At 40.1% G+C, this 17,775-nt stretch overlaps 1 protein-coding gene across 1 annotated transcript in view; it reads left to right on the top strand.

Annotated features, from left to right (window-relative positions):
* The window catches only part of KDM5B (lysine demethylase 5B), a 45,996-nt gene that overhangs the window by 13,055 nt on the left and 15,166 nt on the right, over positions 1-17,775 (top strand). The window contains exons 6-17 of the mRNA XM_009281912.2: positions 944-1,047; positions 2,530-2,688; positions 3,255-3,374; positions 3,824-3,982; positions 4,432-4,613; positions 7,569-7,731; positions 8,743-8,862; positions 10,623-10,817; positions 11,225-11,406; positions 12,051-12,175; positions 12,519-12,669; positions 16,483-16,597. Of these exons, the coding sequence (XP_009280187.1) occupies positions 944-1,047; positions 2,530-2,688; positions 3,255-3,374; positions 3,824-3,982; positions 4,432-4,613; positions 7,569-7,731; positions 8,743-8,862; positions 10,623-10,817; positions 11,225-11,406; positions 12,051-12,175; positions 12,519-12,669; positions 16,483-16,597 (1,775 nt within the window). The remainder of the gene's footprint in view (positions 1-943; positions 1,048-2,529; positions 2,689-3,254; positions 3,375-3,823; positions 3,983-4,431; positions 4,614-7,568; positions 7,732-8,742; positions 8,863-10,622; positions 10,818-11,224; positions 11,407-12,050; positions 12,176-12,518; positions 12,670-16,482; positions 16,598-17,775) is intronic.

Raw genomic sequence — 17,775 nt, 5'->3', positions numbered from 1 at the left:
AATTTGCAGTCTTTTTTAATTTGGTAATTTTTTTCTTTAAGGAGTGTCTCTAGGCATTAACCTTTTTTCTTTTTTCCCCCTGAAGAGTAACAGGAAAAAGCTCTAGACAGTTTTTTAATGCTTAAATTTCTGATAGATGTAGACATTCTCCTCTTTAATATCTTTGTTAGGTCTCGGACTCCAAGAAATGCTTTGGATTGTCTCATGTCCAGGTGTAAAGGTCTCTAGCTCACTTGTAACTTTAGCTAAGAACTTCATTGCCCCCTTGACTTCGGCACCAGAGCCCTGGGATTCTCCACACTCTGTTGTGTGGGTTTGGGTGTGTGGTTTTTTGGTTTTTTTAATAGTGTCAGGAATGAAGACCGGAGTAGAGACATGCCCAAATTAGGTAGGAGTGTAAGAATGTAGAGGAACTGCTTCTTTGTCAGGCCACTTCTGCTGCATGCTCAACTTTGATGATATGTTTTCATGAAAGCTACCACTACAAGAAACTGAAGTGTGAAGATCATCGTAGGAAGCTGTAGTGTTGTTTCATGTCTCCATGTGACATGCTGCTGTAAAATTGATGGAGTAATTCAACCACATTTGTTAACGCCACATAGAAACAAAACCTTAGCTTATGAAGATACTCATAATTTAATTTAAATTAATTTAAATGGGATTTAAAATACCCACTCAAAAATGTGGGCTGTGATAGTCATTGCTACCTTGTGATGGCATGCTTGGTTTTTCTGATAATACCGGCTTCTGTAGGCATTGCAGGTGTTCAAATCTTGCCTTAAGCTAACTGAAACAAGTGTGTGTATGGGATACCAAGTAATTCAACAAATAACTTGGAGTGATACAGTCTAACAAGTAATAATGAATAAAATAAATAATAACAACTAATGTTAAGCATTAAAACGTTTTGTAATGCCCTCATTTTTTTTTTCTGTTGCACCAGAAAAGGAAACGCATAGCACAGTGAAACTTCCCGAGAAGAGAGAACATGCGGGGGAGCCGGAGAAAGACAAATCCAAAGTCCGATCTAAAAAACCCACTAACGCTGTGAGTATGCCCTGCCTTCCTGCTGCTTGATATTGATTGCAGGTGTTTCTGGGTTTCTCTTGGGTATGTAGTGAAATCTCATGTCATCATCAATCTCATCACACTAAGGACTCTTTTGTATTCTTCATGTAACCCTGTGGTTGAAACAAAGCAGTATCTGTGCCTGCCGGAATATACCTACTTGTAAAGCTTCATGCTGTTACAAAGTTGAAAATAACAGGATAGTTAAGTTTCACTATCTATAACTAAAGTAACTTTTCTGTCTCCAAGGTGCAGTCTCAAAATAAGCATTTTGAAAGAAGAGTCCAAATAGAAGTGGTTATTCTGTGATCTCTCTCCCCCTTGCTCTTTAAGCTCAAGGGGGTTTAACGCGAGCTTTGGCACCGGGTTCTCCAGCAGACCTGCCGCTTATTCCACAATTTCAGCACTAATTTGAAAGCTTTGTTGTTCAAATGCTTCTTAAAAAACCAACCCTGTTCCTGCTCCAACTCTCCACACACCACCGCTCCCCCTCCAAAAAAACCCCAAACTGACAGTGATAGTAGTTTGTCTCACTTTGAGAAGATGATACTGAGATTCTTTCTGTCCATGCTACTACTTGGGTCCTTCCTAAAATCAAAGATGTTCTTCGTTTAATCCACGCCTATAGCTAGATACCTGAGAATGAAATGTGCAAACACTAGAAGCCTGACACCCACACCCCCTACACAAAAAAAGCTTGCACGGAGGAGCAGGAGATGCTGCTTCTTTTTTTTAACAGCGTAAGCCAACAGGGTCCGCTTGTCCTCACAGCTCTATTCTGTGTTTGAGAAGAGCTTTCCAGTCTGTTGCTAATGAAGGTGTGGTGAGGGACAGGCAGCAGACAACCCTTCCCACATTTGGAGTGCCTGCACCTTTTCCTTGGGGCTCAGTAGCTGCTGTGTGTAACTTCTTTAACAGCTGCCCCCCTGCCCAAAAGCACGTAGCTCTGCTGGGAAGCTTGTGCCTTTCCAAATTAAAATGAAGGTCTTGGCCAGTATCTCTAGGGAAAAAGAGGAACGCTCCCACCAAGAGGAACCCCTTTCTTTCTTCTGAGGCTCCAAACAGTTGGTCTCAGAGGAGGATGAAACATCTGTGCGCACATGCTGCACGCGAGAGCAACAAGAAAAAGGATTTGTGAGCCACCAACAGATATTATATTATACCTGCCGAATCCACAGTACTGCGGATTTAAACTATCCTGGCCACTGAAGCAAGTGTTCTGTCATTTGGAAAAAAAATACATGGAAGGGCTTGCAACTCTTGTCGTCCTTCCTTAAATTAGAGGGGGGTAATTTAAACTTCTACATAAATATTTTGTGTTTGCTTGTCTCACTTACATTTCAGAGATATAGTAAAAATAAGCTTTGGCAAATGTCACAGATGACTGAGTTACCAAACTGCTCTTTCACCATGAGTTACCTTAAGTGCTCCAATTCCCACTCTGGCAATTTCTTGTTACAGGTGGATTTGTATGTGTGTCTCTTATGTGGCAGTGGTAACGATGAGGACCGTCTCCTGTTGTGTGATGGCTGTGATGACAGTTACCATACTTTTTGTTTAATTCCACCCCTTCATGATGTTCCCAAAGGGGACTGGCGGTGTCCCCAGTGTTTGGCTCAGGTAATTCGACAAACCATAAAAGTTAGGCTGAAGGTTATTTTTTATTGTGTTGTGGTTTTTTTTTTTTTTTTTTAAACTTGCTCCTAAGGATTGAGAATACAATTACTTAAGGTTGTGCAAACAAGCTGATAGAGGGTAAAGCTAAAATGAAGACTGGACATGCTTCAAATTGCAAAGCTATTGCTCAATATTTTGGAGCCAAAAATTGATCTGTCTTAGCATTGCTAAAACTTTAAAGAATATATTGGATTTTAATTGGCACCTTTCCTCTGTATTTAAAATTGGAGTCTCACTGGGTGCTTCAGTGTGGAGGTCTATGCATCTTTTTTTGCTTAGCTCTACTAGAGGAAGGATAAATTAGGCATGTTACTTCATTAATGTTTATGCAGATTTATCAATAAATAAATATTGTGGTTTCGTGAATTAAGCAGAGTAGTTTCTTCTGACTGTGCGACTTGGGGCAGTCATTCTTCCCCATCAGATGCTGTAACAGTAGCCCATTTGTGTAAAATCTGAGCACAGATTCTTACTTTACATTATCAAAATAATTATCATTTCAATTGCAGGAGTGTAATAAGCCTCAAGAAGCATTTGGTTTTGAACAAGCAGCAAGAGACTATACACTTCGCACGTTTGGAGAAATGGCAGATGCATTCAAGTCAGACTATTTTAACATGCCAGTACATGTATGTTCACGTATTTATCCTGATGCCATAATGTAGATTTCATTTGTTGTGCTTAGTTAAAATATATAATTTCTGAGGGGGAGGGGGGAATTCCCTTTTTGAATGGCATGAAATCCCAAATCAGACATTCTCATTTACATCAGTGAATCCTTGTTCTTGCTGGTGTCATGGTTTCTTGTTCCACCGGCTTCTTGGGTTTTTTAACTTTTGAAGAAGTGTCTGTAAGGAAGAAAATACTCTCTGTCACCCGTTCCTGAGAGAACAAAGCAGCAGCATGTCCTGCGTGGAACCGCATTTCTGCTGCATTTTTTTTCCTCTTGCTGAAGCGACTTTGAAATTGGGAAATGCTTCAAGCTAATGGAGATTCCCCCCTGAGATAGCTTTTATGCATGTGCTTTTTATATACTGATTCCTGAGTATGTACGCCTTGTTTTTCTTCTCATACCTAGATGGTTCCCACCGAGCTGGTTGAAAAAGAGTTCTGGAGACTTGTTAGTACCATTGAAGAGGATGTGACAGTAGAATATGGAGCTGATATTGCTTCAAAGGAATTTGGCAGTGGCTTCCCAGTTAGGGGTGGGAAATTTAAAGTTAGACCAGAAGAAGAGGTAGGTCTTTATTAGTTCACTCTGTGTGTTTGTATTGCGGTTCTGCATTAAGTAAGTCTCTTCAGTTCAAAGCAAAATAATGGAACTGGGTTGCAAAGTGTTTGTTTTGTGAATCTGGCACAGTATGTGAGGAGGAGAATTACATCAGAGTTTTGAATAAATAAAATTTGCTGTGATCAGACATTAAAAGCCACAGACCTATCCTAGAAGTTATTTATTAACTTCCAGACTAAAAAAAAAAAAAAGTCTCATTTTAACAAAGCAGGTCAGATAAGGTTTGTGAAAAGAGCAAAGAAAGCGGAAGTTCTGTTCTTTGGTTCATTGACCTGTTTCTTCTATTTTTTAATTGGAAGGGATGCTTTTCTTCTGTTGCTCTTTTGGCAGTTTTACCTTCTCGGGTTTTTTACTTCATGTTGTATAAACCTGTGACTGTTCTGTTCGATTTTCAGGAATACCTTGATAGTGGCTGGAATTTAAACAACATGCCTGTGATGGAGCAGTCTGTTCTTGCTCACATCACTGCAGACATATGTGGAATGAAATTACCCTGGCTATATGTAGGAATGTGCTTTTCTTCATTTTGTTGGCATATAGAAGACCACTGGAGCTATTCGATTAACTATCTGCATTGGTGAGTTTGAGGAATAAACTCAGCCTGAGAAGCAATCTCCCTGTCGTTCCCCCTTCCCCTTTTTAATTAGTGGACTAAAACCGGATTCATAGAGTTCAGGCCAGAATAACCCTTGCAATCCTGTAGCAGCAGGGTTAAATTTGACACGGTGTGATTCCTGCTTTTGGACAAGAGGTCATATTTTGGAAAGAGACATCCATTCCCAGTTTAAAAAAATCCATGAGAGATGCAGCAGATACTCCATCAAATGTTTTATTATGCTCAATGTAGAACTAAAAACCATGCAAGTTTTTTTTTAAAAATCATCTAGCTTCAACTAACAATCTTAGGATCCTGCATTTTTTTGTCTGTTAGATAGATCATTCTATCATAAATCCTCTCATCAAGCGAACACTTGTCAGCTGTAATCAGGACAGATCTTTGCCATCTCTTTGATATTCTAAATAGATTGAACTTCTTAAACTTCTCACCTTACAACAGCTTCTCTAGAGTTTGAATTATTCTTGTCACTCTTCCTGAAACCTGTAAAGCTCTTTCCCTTTCCTTGTTCACATAAGTATTCCAGCAGAATGGTAAAACCACATCCCAGCTACTATTCAGTAGGTCATCTTTTTGGTCAGTAATTCAGTTGCTGCTCCTTGAAATAGCTGCTGCTGTAGCACAGTCCAAGCTGCCAGTGACTTAATTCGCTTGCTTTCTTAGTACTTGACATTATTAAAACAAATGTTTGAGTGAGGCTAAGTAAATGAGGGATCAAGATTACATTGTAAAAATTATCTTCCTTGTGATTTGTCCCCCCCCCCCCCCCCTTTTTGTTTTTGTCTGGGTCTTCAATCAGACTGAAAACTGTGAGAAGGAGAGGAGGTTTTTTGTTTGCAGTAGAAACTTCATTTCTTCTAGGAGCACTTCCCTCGCTGTTGTTGGAATGGCATTATGTGCTGCATAATTTGTCCCAAATTGCCTTGGTGTTTGCAGTCAAGGCCAGAAAGATATGAAAGTGCATACATGTATATGTGCACACATATGTACATACATTTGCAGAGACATGTGAAAGTAGCCCTACCTGCTTTTAATTTAGTTATCCTCCAGCATGAATGTCCTTGATGTCTTGTCTTTTCATTTGCAGATACCCTTCTGTATTTCCATTCAAGTTAGAGGTTTATATCTGGGTTTTTTAGTCTATTCGAGAGCAATGTGTAGTTGAGGTTAATACTGTTCTTGGCCAGAGGAGTCAATCTTAATGACCTGCCACTGAATGCTCCAAACTCTGAAAAACTCTGAAAAGACTTTAGAAGGCAGGACTCGTTCTTGTGAAGTACTAGGGATGGCATGTCCATCTTCAGTGTTCCCATGTGCTTGTATCCTGGTACAGTATTTTGAGCAGATAATCCCAACTGAACGAGGCTACAGCAGCAGACCTTTCATAGGGTTGAAGGCAATAGTTTTCCTGCATGTTCTAAATCCTGTGTTAATTCTTGAAATGGAAAAAGGAGAAAAAACAAATCTTTGCTTCTAAAGATGCCTGCAAATAAATAAATAAATAAGATGTCAGTCCTGGTCAGAGGAAGAATTACCATCACTGATGCTAGTATTTCTAAAGGCAGGAATGTGGAGCTGTCAGGTAGCAGCGCAGAAAGAACTGTCACCTTCATCAGTTCTGCAGCTCGCTGCCTTCATAAGGCTGACACCTTAATATACCCGTTAGAATTGTGTCTTTCTCTGTTACCTGTTCTCCTGAAGTCCAGAGACCCCTGGTACCAGTATCCTTGTCCAAGTTTAGCATAGTTCGTAACTGCTGTCATCCATTCCTTGGCACTGACAAGTAGCAAGGAGCAGAATTCTTGACTAACCCAGTAGTTGGGTCAGGACACAGTATAGATTTTAATTGCATCTGTGGCTGGTCTTCATGAATTCATAGAATAGCTTCAAGATGATGACCAGGTCCAAGGCTGCATAGTCACTTAACACTGCATAGTAACGAGTCTACTTGTGCTACTCCTTGTGGTGCTGATGTAACTTCCACAGTCCCTCCCACTAGCTGTCCTCTTCACCATGACAGAGGTGCTGTTTGAGTACAGGAATAAATTCCTAGGTACGAGGGATATGCTTCTCGAGTCATACTTCACTCTTTTCTTCTGGAATCCTCCCAATTGCTTTATGATTTATGAAAAAAAGAACAATGTTGGGTCAGCTTTACTCTGCCAGCTCTTCAGGAAAAGAACAATGTTGGGTCAGCTTTACTCTTCAAGCCAGCTCTTCAGCAGTCTTGGGAGAAAGTGATTTGTCTGTCATCTTATTTTTTAAATACCTTTTCTAACATCGTTCTTTATAAGGGATTGAAAGGCATTTTCATCTAGTGGTGCAGTGAGCCAGCTTCATCGTAAACCTGAAACAATGCCTATTGGAACACGTAGGCATAACCTTGATTTTCTCAACTGGCTTGCATTGGGTTAAACTGTTGCTAAAAGTCCTTCCTATTCTGGATACGGATTTTTTTTTTTCTTCATGTCTTTTGTGTCTCTTATAGTTGCATAATTTGGAAGTTTAATTTCTACTTATTATATGTTGCTTTTATGGCAGTTATGCACAAGACAGAACGAACTGGCTTTGGTCGTTAGGTCCGAGAGGGAGTTTGTGTTCATGGTAAAAGACAAACAGCTTAGATTTTGAAGTTGTGCTGGAATCAGCAGAGCTTCACTGAGCACTTCTTCAGTCTTTTTTTTTTTCCCCTCCCCTGCCAGAATATTTTAAGTATGTGCTCAGAAATGTAGGCAGTTAAAAACTTAGGTCTGGAGGAGGGACCTGCATAAAATGTGAAGATTCAGGAAGGTACATAATCTTTGCATTCCTTCCTCGTGATATACCCTTCTTTTGACATGGTGTATTTTAAAGCGGAAGACTGAAAATGTAACTTACAAGATTGCTTATATTTAACTTTTTTTAATAATCTTGCAGGGGGGAGCCTAAAACGTGGTATGGAGCCCCAGGGTATGCAGCTGAACAGCTGGAGGATGTAATGAAGAAGCTTGCTCCAGAGCTATTTGAATCTCAGCCAGATCTCTTGCACCAACTTGTCACCATAATGAACCCGAATACTTTGATGGCCCACGGAGTGCCTGTATGTTGTTGGACTCCTGTGCTACTCCCCCAAACCCAACCCTCTTTCATTTGCACTGAACTCTACTTCAAAGCTAATAATTGAAGCCACTTTTATTACAGAGATGGTGTGGTAGTTTCCATGTGTGTTGTATCTTCCTTGTCTAGTATAATGTGCCAGTATGAACAGATGGGCAATGGAATCATTGCTCTTGGAATTGCTTGGCAAACTCTTCTCTGGAGATCCACCTTAGTGTATTTCTGTTTCTGTATCTCAGCTGGAAAGTCTCGACCTTTGAAACAATGGCAGGAGCTCTTCCTATGTCTGTCTAAGCAGACACAATTTTTTTTGGCACAGAGTTTCTGGCAAGGGGCCAACCCCCATTCTTCCTTTATTTGTCATCCACATCCTCTTATTTTCCCTGGATAAGTTCTTAGGTATTTAAAAACATTTTTCATCAGTTTCCATCATATTCCATGCTAAATTATTCATGGGAATTATGTCCCTTTACAACTTAATTAGCTTTTGACTAGCTGGCCTTGGGACTTAAAGGAAAATCTGGAAAAAGTGGCAAAATTTGTGGTGTCTACTATGCTGTGAGAGACTCCAAAATTGAAAGATGCAGGAAGACCTGCCTGCTCTCTTGCTGGTTGTCTAGCACCAAAAGTGTTAGATTTACTGCAGTACAAACTTTTGAGTAGGTTCCAAATTTCTCTTCCCCTTCAGCTACGTGTTGAAGAGAGCCTTGCCTGTGCTTTACCTGTGTAACTGTCAGCAGAGCTAGCAAAGTGCAAAAGGCACAGACAGCTGACTTAAAATGGCTTAGAGTGCGGGTATGGCTGAATGAAACCCTTCTGCTTTTTAGGGTTTTTATATGATAAGTTACCAAATGCCAGTTGTAATTCTTGGGCTTATGTTTTAAAACTATCCGAAGTCGTCATAGAAGTGACTAGGAACTGGAAATCCGTATTCTCTTCAGAGCCTTCAGTTCTGTTTAGGTTTGACCTAATGCTTGTCTGTCCTTTCTCCTAGGTTTATCGAACCAATCAGTGTGCTGGAGAGTTTGTGATCACCTTTCCAAGAGCTTATCACAGTGGCTTCAATCAGGGTTTCAATTTTGCTGAAGCTGTGAACTTCTGCACAGTTGATTGGGTATGTTCCAAAAACAGCTTTCCATCAAGTATGCAGTTCCAAAGTTGTTCCTAGCTGATGTACAGCTCTAATTTACTGCTGATGCACAAATCTAGTCCACAGATCAGGAGGAGCCTGTTACTGGAAGCATAATGTTTTGGTGAAGGTATTTCTTTTATGTAGTGAACTGTGGGCTTTCTCTGGTTCCTAAGGTTTGGTTTGAAATTATGCATTAGGGCTGATGAGTCTTTTACAGCAGGAGGTAGGCAAGGTTCTGTGCATGCCTAGAATATGAGAAGTACCGGAGCTGCTAGAATCTACTCCTTTTGTGTCCCCAAATTCCATTCAAATCGTCAAGAGTTGGAATGAAATCTTTCTGTTTATTGCACTGGGAATTCTCCAAGAGGTGCTCCCTACAGCTGAAAAGCATTAGCCGACTTGGACTTCTTTTCTACTTCAACTTCTGTGATTAAGTCGGATGATATGTTTAACAGTTAAAGATTTTGATAGTCCTCTTGGGGAAAAAATAGTGAGAAGAATTGCATCTGATGTGAGTACGTCCTCTTGGACAGCAGAGGTGCTGTAGGGTTTTAAGGAAGAATACCTTAATGAGAAGGGAACAGAAAGTTTTGATGTTCAAACTGAAGGTTTACAGGCCAGTACTTCATTCTCAGTAAGTTTCACTCAGCTCATTGAAACAACAGAGATGGGCACACATTACAATTATTAGGTCACAGTAATTTATTAAGTTTTTTGTCTTTTTTAAATGAAAACAAATGGAGGGTAGTTGCTCCAAAGTTACAAGTAATCATTTATCCTTCCCAGCAGATTTCTCAGACACACAGTGTTGCCTGATCTGAGAAGGATCTTTTGTGGCTACTGATATTTCAAATTACTCCTCTTCTGATTTTTTTTTCCCAAAAAAAAAGATCTTACCTATTTGTAGATATAGCCCATCTAAAAATGTTGCTAGATTTAAAAAACATCACTTAGAAGTAGGAGATGACTAAAATTGGAAGAAAGCTTTCTGCATTGTGACTGTGTTTGCATACCGGTTGGTTTGGGTTTGGTTTTTCTCTTGTCCTTCCATGAGTTTCATACCAGACTCTTAACACGTGACCTCATTGTAACCTGAGCATCGCTATCCGCCTGGCCAGCGACAGCCTTGAAATAAAGCTATGAGTAACCTGCCCAGCTTGTAATGAATTGTTTACTCTGCCTGGGGCTAGTTAGGGACTTTAATGGTTCGAGGAGTCAGCAGTTTCTCATGCTGCGGCACAGTTCGTGTCCTACATAAAACAGCCATATCATTTGAGAAAAAGGTCCAGGTTGCCCTGCAACCTGCCTTTGTCGGGGCTTCCCTACTCTTCCCTTTGACGCTTCCCCAGCCTCTGTGTATTTTTAGCTTGGGTCTTCCTGAGCCTGCTGTGGTTTAGTGATTCAGTTACCCCTAATTATGGTCTCTTCCAGATAGCGGGTGCAAGTTTTTTAGCTAGGTTCAGGGGGGAAACGCACTGTGTCCGTTGTAAAGGAGCTATAAGAGTCCTGGTTTACAAGAACGCAGGGTCTTGATTTCTCTAGTTTTACATTCTGAGTTATGAATATTGCTGCTAGAAGGATTTGTCTTGGCCTTTCATTTGGATAGTTTTTGGTTAGTAGCATAAAAAGTCAGTATCTTAATGTAATTTTCCAAACGGATAGTTTTTGGTTAGTAGCATAAAAAGTTAGTATCTTAAAATTTCCAAATGAACTCTTCATTTATTTAATGTTTTTCAATGCAGCTACCATTGGGTCGCCAATGTGTGGAACATTACCGCCTGCTAAACCGTTACTGTGTGTTTTCTCATGATGAGATGATCTGTAAAATGGCTTCCAAAGCAGATGTTCTTGATGTTGTGGTAGCATCTACGGTTCAGAAAGACATGGCTATTATGATTGAAGATGAGAAGAGGTTGCGTGAGAAGATTGATAAACTGGTGAGTTGTAGGAAATAATATTACAATGAATGAAGGAACAGTTGAAGCAGTGGTGTGAAGACATGCTGGGACTTGTACTGTGTTGCCAGCAGCTTAGAGGTACATGGTGCCTTCCTGGGTAGCATTGTTGATTTCGGAGGACCGCTTGGCTGAAGAATAATTTATCGTGCATCTTGTTTTAGCATCTGCCCTTTAATATTGTTCAGCATGTCTCTTTTAAAGTAATGTTTGTTCTTTTAGTAATTTAGTCAAATAGCTGATTTTTCATTAACCAAGATTTCTGTCTACCTGGTTTTACTATCTTATTTCTAAACTTCATTATTACTTTGATAAATTTAGCTTTCGATGTTTTAGCTTGGAATAATGATCTCTTCATTAGACTTCAAGGATGTAACATACTCTTGCAGGGAGTGACTGACTCGGAGAGAGTGGCTTTTGAGCTGTTCCCTGATGATGAACGACAGTGCTTAAAGTGTAAAACCACCTGTTTCATGTCTGCTGTTTATTGTCCGTGTAAACCTGGATTATTGGTATGCTTGTACCATGCCGAGGATCTCTGTTCCTGTCCCACCTACAAATATAAACTGGGGTAAGCTTTAGCTAGCAAATAATACCGTGTTCTGGAGATATTTATTATATGTGTAGATATTGCGGTTTGATAAGATTATCAAAGTGCCTACTCTGTTTTGTCAATGGAGCTAGTCTTGGTATTCTGTTTCTCTCAGTCCTTTGCGAATACAGCGCCTCCAAAACAAAGTGCCTTTTTTGTGCTCATATACAAAGACTCTTTTCAGCACTCAGCTCTTCTTGCTCTATAATGGCAAAAATCGCTGGTTAAGTCAGTTTGCTTTTTTATTTATAGCAACAAGGTCATCATCCCTTACATCCAGTCCTTGCCAAGTAATATTTTTTTGCTTTTGTCATCTTTCCTTCTTGTTGTCATCTTTCCTTTCCTGTTGTTTGTTACTTGTTCCTACATGGATGTAGCTTGTCCTAAGACAATTTCACAATTGCTTCAATTGTAATGTTGAAATTGTTTTTTTGAAGCAATTGCAACGTTGAAGTTGTCTTAGGAGGAACCTGGTGTGGTTATATGTCTTAATTATATAACCCTGGGTGCATAGTAGATCATTTCTGTGTTGTATAGACCAACAGGTCTCGATGCCCCTCCCTTCCACCCTCCTGCTCCCCCCCAGTTTTTGCTGAAGAGTTTGAATTCTGTGCTACTTGTAGGTACCGCTATACCCTGGAGGAGCTCTATCCAATGATGAATGCACTGAAGATGCGTGCGGAATCGTACAATGAATGGGCTTCCAACGTTAATGAAGCTCTGGAGGCAAAAATTAACAATAAAAGAAGTAAGTACAGTAAAAGAAGGAAGTGTCTTACCTACATACCTTACATAATTTTAAATGGCTAATTTTTCAGTTTTTAGTTTCTGAAACTTAGCAACTTTTGTCTTATACTTATGTGACAATCAGAGGAAATAATATATAATTTCATGTTTTAAAGTAAATATTTTAGCTGTTATAGTCCCAGAAATTATGCTAAACTGTCTCTTTGTGAGAAGACTGTAAATCACTGACACAAAATATAACTGAAGTTGAAATAGAAATATATTTAGTGTTGTGTTATTCAGCCTTACCATTTAAAATCCATCACAAAGGGGGACTTTTGTTAACTTAGTATTTTTCCCAAAAGGTCTCATCAGTTTTAAGGCTTTGATAGAAGAATCAGAAATGAAAAAGTTTCCAGACAATGATCTACTGCGACACCTCAGACTAGTTACGCAGGATGCAGACAAATGTGCTTCAGTTGCACAGCAGCTTCTTAATGGCAAAAGACAAACCAGGTAAATGTTACTATATGTGTTTGCAACAAAATTGAGTCACTGAAGATAGATACCAGTGGCCAGTGATAGATGCCAGTGTTCTGTAAGACTTAAAAATGAAAGCAATCTCTTTGTCCTCTCAAGAGAGCCATCTTTTACAGGGAGAGTCACCTTTCCTGCATGTAATAAGTTAAACATCCTGAGCTTTCAATCTTTTCTTCTTCTCTGTTTGACAGTTGGGCAGTAAATTCATTCTAACGTTCCCCAAAAGGAAAAATTGGTGTGGTATTTCCAGACAAAGCAACACCCAACAAGATACACTCCACTTGTCTTTGTGCCATGGGGACTGAAAATCTGTCAGTGGTGCATACGTCATTATATTCATTACGTTTTATGTCTTGTGGAAAAATAAAGTGTCTTAACTTCCTGAGCTGATAATGATGGGAATACTGTATGAGAGCTCTGAAAAATACTTGCTCTTTCTTTGGCAGGACACACGTTAAATCTTTTAGACAGGTTATTTGCTCGAGGAGTTTGAAGATAGGGCAGTGTTTGTGCAATACATTCTTTGTGAACTGGATGTCTGGCTGCCTGGTCCTGCTAGTACTTTCCATGTCTGAAATGAATTGAAAGGAGTCAGAGGATCCAGAAGGACAAGGCCAGGTCTCCTCACAGCATCAGTTTGTGACTGTGTCGATGTACTAGCCTTTCTCTTGGGGATCACAAATTACCGTCGTCTGTTGCAGATTCTCCACCCAGGCTTACAATGGCTGTATCTAGTCTCGTGGGATGATACGTTTCTAAGAAAACCTTGGGTTTATATATGTGGAGGACAATATTGCTCAAGTCCAACAATCTTAATAGCATGAAGTACTTAGGAAAAACTGTTCATGAAGTACTTCGGGAAAAACTGTTTCTCTCTTTTCCCATCTGGACAATTGCTCAAGTCCAACAATCTTAATAGCATGAAGTACTTCAGGAAAAACTGTTTCTCTCTTTTCCCGTCTGGACAACTTTCACCTGTCTCTGCTGCTTTGAACAACGTGGTGTTTGTCAGAGCAGTTGCTCTTTGTGCTGGTATAACTGCACGTGTGTGGTTTCTGCATGTTGCCTGCCTCAGGAGGTATCTTGTAGCTTGTCACTCCCTGTGTTCTTGCAGTACTTTAAAGGCTGCCTTCGAAGGACTTTGGCAGCAAAATATTCAAGTACTACTTAGACATTTTTGTAGCTGCTATTTTCCCTTCCTAGTTATCCTTGTGTAAGTCTTTGTAGCAAGGACTTGATAAAAATTCAACTTCACTGCCTTGCAAACACAAGAGGATGAAGCCTCTATCACAGCAACGTAAAAATACTGCAAGAGGAAATGAAAAATTCAGCACTCCAACAGACACGATTTCTGCCAGATAGGTAATTTCCAACGCAGAGATTCATGGTATTGTTATCGAAGGATTTATCCGCCCCTAATCTCTTCCTTCATTTAGTGTTGAGCCATCTCTTCTCGTTCTGGCATTCCCAGTACACGTGTTCTCTCATCCTTGGTATTTGCTCAGGCCTCCTAATGATGAACCTGGAGCAGCAGCCAGGCCCTTTCCAGCTGTTCCGTGCCAGACGAGCTCTTCCGAGAGTCTTTCCTGCTCGTAACATGTACCTGACTTTGCTTGGCCTGGAAAGAGCGGGGAGCAATTTTTATCTTCATCTCCTTGACTAGGTCTGTTCTTTTGTCACCGTGATAGTGTATCAGCCTTTCTCACAGCTGTACTTGCCAGCTCCTTCAGCGTTACAGACTGTGGTGAATAATCCTCCCGGTGTTGCACTACACAGGATCAAGGCAGTGCTTGGACTGCATTTCTCGTTTGCTCCAAAGTGTTTTTAGCCCTTTTCTCTCACCATTTCTCCTTTGAGTTTTTTGTGGTGTATTTCTCGGAAAAGTCCAGTTGCATGTCTTCATAATTAGAGTTTTAAAAACCCATGTTACTTGATGGATTTTTTTTTTCTTAAAAGATTGAAGGGGGGAGTGCTCATAACCTATGTTGGAAGATAAAAAGAAGGGAATAATCTGCTTAAAATCTTAATACATGTATTATATCAAATACAGTTTCATCTACGTGAAGTTCAGATATCTGCAGGATGTTGGGCAGCCTTCATCACACCGACTGCCGTGTATTGGTTATGAAGGATTGTGGATCCTGCCTAAAGTTTGTTTCATACTTTCGACAAATTTTCCTTGATGGACTGAGTATTTTGTTCTGATCCTCAGTTTGGAGGAGTCATGCAGTAGACTTGGCTCAGCTGGAAAGGTTATCCCTGTTGACCATGGCAGTCAGTGATACTCAAGGATTTCCCCCTGTATAGCATACACAACAGAGGAGACCAAGGTAGACGATCAGTATTCGCTGAGAGTAAATCCTGTGACTCTTGCTCACCGTCTTCTCCGTAGTACCTGAAGAAATGCAGACGGGCTGTACTTCCCTGTTTCCTTTGGTTCTTACGGCGATGGGTGATTAAGCAGTCCTAACAGGTGCTGTTTGGAGGGTTGTTCTGTGAACAGTTGTCTGAATTGGGCCAAAGGACAGTGTAGCCCTTGTCCCTCTCTGGCACTAGCATGTAGATGGTACTGGAAGGGGACAGTGCGACAGGAGGGCGAGTACAAAGGGATGTTCTCGCTATCCGTCCCCTTCCTTCACCAGGCCTCACGGCACCTTTTCTGCTCCTTAGAGTCTCCAAGAGTTTAGAGACCTTGTGCTTAGAGATCTTTGTGCTTAATAACCCTGGATGGACGTGGGCTTTTCTTCGGTGCGTGCTTTTTTCTTTTAGGCTCGTGTAATTTCTGGTTATCAAAAACATCTCGTGACGGTCAGTTTTGCAGTTTAGATATGTGTATATGTGTGTGCGTGTATGTATATATACATAAATATTTATTTATTTTTAAAACTTGTGCCTTTTCCTGGAAGATACTGCAGAACTTCCACAAAAACCAGTAAAACGTTGTAGACCATAAAACAGCCTGTGTTGTACCTGAGACTTTGAACTCATTTTATTGTTCAGCTTACTATGGGTTTTGGAACTCCCAATGTGATCTTGCATATCCTTTAAAAATACCTATTTTTAACATGGAATGGTAATTTTAAAATTTATTTTACAGTGTTCACATTCCACTCATGCTGGCATATCCTGCTGGGGTGTTGTTTTCCTCTTTTGTTTAAATGACATATTGTGGATTAAATTGGAGCCAGCATTGTAAGAGATTTCTTTCCTTTTCTGTTCAGGGTTCTCAGACCTAGTTAATATTGGCTTGAGTTTAGAGAGGTTTTTAATATTAGCCAATTTGTTAACACTTATAAGCCACTCATTTGGTACAAAGCTTTTGGATAAAAATGAAAACGATGATTTCAGCGTAAAGAGGATTTTTCAGAAGTGCCTACACGACCTGTGAATATAAAACCCATTCAAAATTGGGATTTGTTCTCTTTTGGTATGGGCATGAGGAGAGCTTACTACAATAGCTATTGCAACATAACTGAATAGTTTATCCGCAATTGCTTTGTGTTCTGGAAAAAAGCCTAATTTTATTCCGTAATAACCAGTGCTATTCCAAGGCTGAGTAGTTGTTCCAGAATACTATTTAATATGAAAGAGTATTTTCAACAATAGCTTATTCTGCTATAGCTAACTGAAGTTTTCCCATGTATGTAAGCCCTAGGCTGCTTGGGTGCTTTTGAATATTCTGTTATTTGTGAGTAAAGTTTGACCTACAAGACATCATAAGCAGATTTTTGAGAAGTTTAGATTTTTTTTTTTTGGCATCCAGCAAAGTTGAATTGTGTGTAATTGCAGGTACCGCTCCGGAGGAGGAAAGTGTCAAAATCAGCTGACTGTGAATGAGCTCCGGTTGTTCGTGCGGCAGCTGTATGCTCTACCCTGTGTCCTCAGTCAGACACCGTTACTGAAGGTAATTTGGAAATTCTAGGGGAAGGAACACGAGCATTTGTCATAGTGATGAATTTGCACTGCATCAATCTCCTATCGTACTATTTGCTCCAAGAATAAATACCTTTAAACTGGCAGGCCTGGGCAACTTGCGCACGAGTTGCTTAAGAACGGAGCGCTCTGACTTGCTGGTGTTCATTGTCAGTAGATTTTTATACTACATGGGGGAATCAAAATGTTAATGTTGTACGAAGTAATGGAAAAGAAGCAGCAGGATGACCTGGGTAACTACAGATTAAAATTTTGAGGTGAGTTAACTAGTCTCCTCTGAAGAGTGAAGCCAGGTTTATCTGAGAATATTCAAAACTCCATAATGATCTGAGTGACGGTTCTCCCATTCACGTCACTTTCCTTCTTTATTAATCCAGAATCAGCTTTCTCATAGTCTTGTAATTAGATACCTCCTCGTGCTATCCACCCACGTTCAGGAAACGACCCAGATAACCCTAGCCAAAGCTACCAGGCTGGGCTACTACCTAAATACTTGTTCTAGCAGAGTACCTGCTGCTGACGGTGAGTCAGATCACGGTCTCCCACGACCATCAGCTAGTGCTGATTATTTGCTCACCAGATGATCAGCCCTCAGACAAGTTGAAAGTAATTCAAGATTCGGTGTCGGAATTTGCGAAAATGTTGCATATCACACTGAGGGGTAATCAAAAAAAAAAAACATAAATTCTGGGCAGCTGCAGTTCCTGTCTTAAAGGAGAATGGCTTTGTGTATTCGTGACTCTTAGAACGAGGAGGTGCACCTGGTGGCCAGCTCCTGAACCATCTCTTAAGTGTCCACACAAGGCTGAGAGATCAGACAGTATCATGTAACTTTGAATCAGAATAGACCGGTTCAACCCAGCTTTATGAGTATTGCTTTTGAAGCTTTATCAGGTCTGGAATTGTGTGAATCAGATTTTATGTAATCCTATTTACAGTTATTTGTTTATAGCATTGTAACTCTGAAGTTAGCTAACTATTTAAAAAGCAGAAGTTTAGAAATGCCAGACATGCAAACAGTTCTTCTCCATCTGGCATTCTTGAACAGGGAAATATCAAACACATATGGTCAGTGTATTCTTTTATATCATTCTCAACAATCCTAAATTGTATGTAGTCATGCAAATTAGGCTGTTAATATAAATGGCC

This window comes from Aptenodytes forsteri, unplaced genomic scaffold (genome assembly GCF_000699145.1).
Source record: "Aptenodytes forsteri isolate BGI_AS27 unplaced genomic scaffold, ASM69914v1 Scaffold213, whole genome shotgun sequence".
Taxonomy (NCBI): Eukaryota; Metazoa; Chordata; class Aves; order Sphenisciformes; family Spheniscidae; genus Aptenodytes; species Aptenodytes forsteri.
Note: the sequence above shows the minus strand (reverse complement) of the source record. Positions and strands in the feature narration are given on the sequence as shown.